The following is a 2,500-nucleotide window of genomic DNA, read 5'->3' on the forward strand; positions in this document are numbered from 1 at the left end:
ACACACACACACACACACACACACACACGCACAAAATCCCGTCGGGACAACGGGAAAAGAGTGCTATTTTTTTTTTTTAAAGATGAGAAAAATGATTCAGTTCCCCACTCACCCGTCCCCAAACTCTCTCCAGATTTAAACTCCACATTTTAGCATGACAGAATCACGTAAGTACAGTAAACATCTGCTTCAGCTAAAAACTACCAAACCCATTCATTTTCTGTGGGTTGTTGGTGAATGCTCTGGTGTGGGTTACTCCTTCTTTCCTGACAAAACACCTATCATCCTTATCTCTCCTGCTTCTATTTTGTGTTTGTTTCTTCTGTAGCAACAACTCTAATCTTCATCACGTATATGACCTAAGTGTGTTGCAAATGCCGTAAAACTTGTATTAAAAGAAACATTTTTTTTTCTTCTGTAATAACACATCTAAGCTTCAGCACGTATATGACCTAATTGTGTTGCAATAACCGGGAAACTTATTTTAGAACAAACAAAATTCATTTTTTCCTTTATAGTAGCGCATCTAATCTTCAGCACATATATGACCTAATTGTATTGCAAACGCCGCAAATCTTTTTTTTTTTAAACAAACAAAATTCTTTTTTCCTCAGATCAGTTCGCCAACGCTGAGATCGTGGCTTCTCTGCCCAGCCGCTGGAAACTGAACATCGGCTACGCTCACTCCTTCGGCATGACGGAGAACTTCTTCATCCACTTTGAGCAGCCCTTGGCCCTGAACGTACCCCGGATGTTGTGTATGGGTCTCTTAGGGGCGGGGCTCGAGTCCACTTTGGTCAACTACACCTCAGAACCGGTAGGTACAATCACATATTAATGTACAAGGTGTAAAAAGATTAATTTTTTTTAAAAATAAAAAGAAAAGGACATGCTTAAAGGGGTGATAATTCTGTCAACTCAGCACTGATTTCAACAAAACTTTGAACAAATAAAAAATCAAATAATTCAACAGAGGGGCAGATATTCAATAATATAAGAATATTAAAGAGTATGTTTAGAAACATCAAGTTTTGAAAATGGCAACCAAAACTGGGTGAAACGTAACCTTGACCTCTTAAAAGCATTCAGGATCAGGGGGCGTGATCGGCCCGTCCTGGTTTCAGGACTAGAACAGTAATACCAAGACATTTGGTCACATACCCTTTAGAATAAAAAAAGAAGACCAATAGCAACCACTATTAATTAAAGATGAGTAGGTGGAGCTTGTAAACTCTTACACATATCTTGGAATAACAATTGATGACAAGCTTAACTGGCATCCCCATGATGCTCTTCTTATTATAATGGAGCTAAGCTCGTTTTTGTGGGGTCACTATACATTTTTTTACACTGGTGCCTATAAAATCTACAAAAATATGATTCAAGAATAGTCACAAAGATTTACGTGGGCATATTTTCAAAGTTCGAAAAGTAATCAACCTATTGAATTTTCAGGTTTGATGGTTTTTCCTGTAAATCGAAGCTCTCGGATGTTTTCACTATGTCCTTAGCCATTTCATATTTTACTTAGGACTACTTCCGTTTCGGGTCGTGCTTCTTCGTTTGTGTGAGACAGCTGCTTCTACTACTTCCAGAACTAGAATCTCGATATCCAACTCTGTTTGGTTGTGTGCTTCACGGTGTCAATGGATACTTCAGGCCAAACTTCATTGTATTTACTTTTTCTAGATACATTAAATTTGGTATAGTCATGTCCCCAACACGTTGTGTTCGTTTAGACCCCCAAAATGTTTACTTCGTTGTATTGACGTTTTCAAAATTTTGGCGCGTATTTGGTGCTTAGGTTTTTAGAGCAAGACGCTAGGTCTAGATCTCTCTATATCGCAGAAGTATAATTTGGAGTACAGAATTCAAGACTGTAATTCTGTAAGACAGAAGTGCTGTTTGTGCCTTGTGTCTGAAGGGTCATGGGTTTGAACCCTGCCACGGGGCCGAAATTGTCTTCTTGATAGAGGTATGTTGTATGACTTATCCTCACTTCATCGAAGTGAGAATGGGTACCCGGCGGTTGGCGTGAAAGATGTCTTGTATGCATAAAATAATAAATCAAAGAATGTTCCCTTTAAGGAAATTATGACGTATTCGTGTAAGTAAATAGATTATGTCCCTTTCATACCATCTATGATTGAAAACGTGTTACTATTAAATTTTGTATTTGCTGATGGTGTGGGAATTATTGGGTGAAAGATAAAGAAAACTTGACAGAACCACTAAGGAAGCCAGCAAGATCTCTGGATATCATATATCATATATATATATATATATATATATATATATATATATATATATATATATATATATATATGCCATAGGGTTGTTCAAAATTCCCAGTGATATCATATTTGTGTAAGTTCCCTACTTTAGTAGCTAAAACTTCTGAACCACTTATTTTCGAATTAGGAAAAAAAAATAACGGTGATTCAGAATCATTTAAAGAGTGCACAGTTATATTAAGGAGTCTGAACTCACTGTAGCTTAA

The 2,500-nt window shown here is 37.0% G+C and overlaps 2 protein-coding genes across 2 annotated transcripts in view; both read left to right on the forward strand.

Moving 5' to 3' along the window:
* LOC106013623 (beta,beta-carotene 15,15'-dioxygenase) overlaps positions 1 to 139 on the forward strand; it is a 10,436-nt gene extending 10,297 nt beyond the window's left edge. Inside the window, exon 8 of the mRNA XM_013089857.1 lies at positions 134 to 139. Within this exon, the coding sequence (XP_012945311.1) occupies positions 134 to 139 (6 nt within the window). The remainder of the gene's footprint in view (positions 1 to 133) is intronic.
* Positions 140 to 611: 472 nt separating this feature from the next.
* The window catches only part of LOC106013626 (retinoid isomerohydrolase), a 4,739-nt gene continuing 2,850 nt past the window's right edge, over positions 612 to 2,500 (forward strand). The window contains exon 1 of the mRNA XM_013089865.1: positions 612 to 817. Within this exon, the coding sequence (XP_012945319.1) occupies positions 695 to 817 (123 nt within the window). The 5' untranslated portion in view covers positions 612 to 694. The remainder of the gene's footprint in view (positions 818 to 2,500) is intronic.

The sequence above is a fragment of the Aplysia californica genome, unplaced genomic scaffold, assembly GCF_000002075.1.
Source record: "Aplysia californica isolate F4 #8 unplaced genomic scaffold, AplCal3.0 scaffold00026, whole genome shotgun sequence".
NCBI lineage: Eukaryota > Metazoa > Mollusca > Gastropoda > Aplysiida > Aplysiidae > Aplysia > Aplysia californica.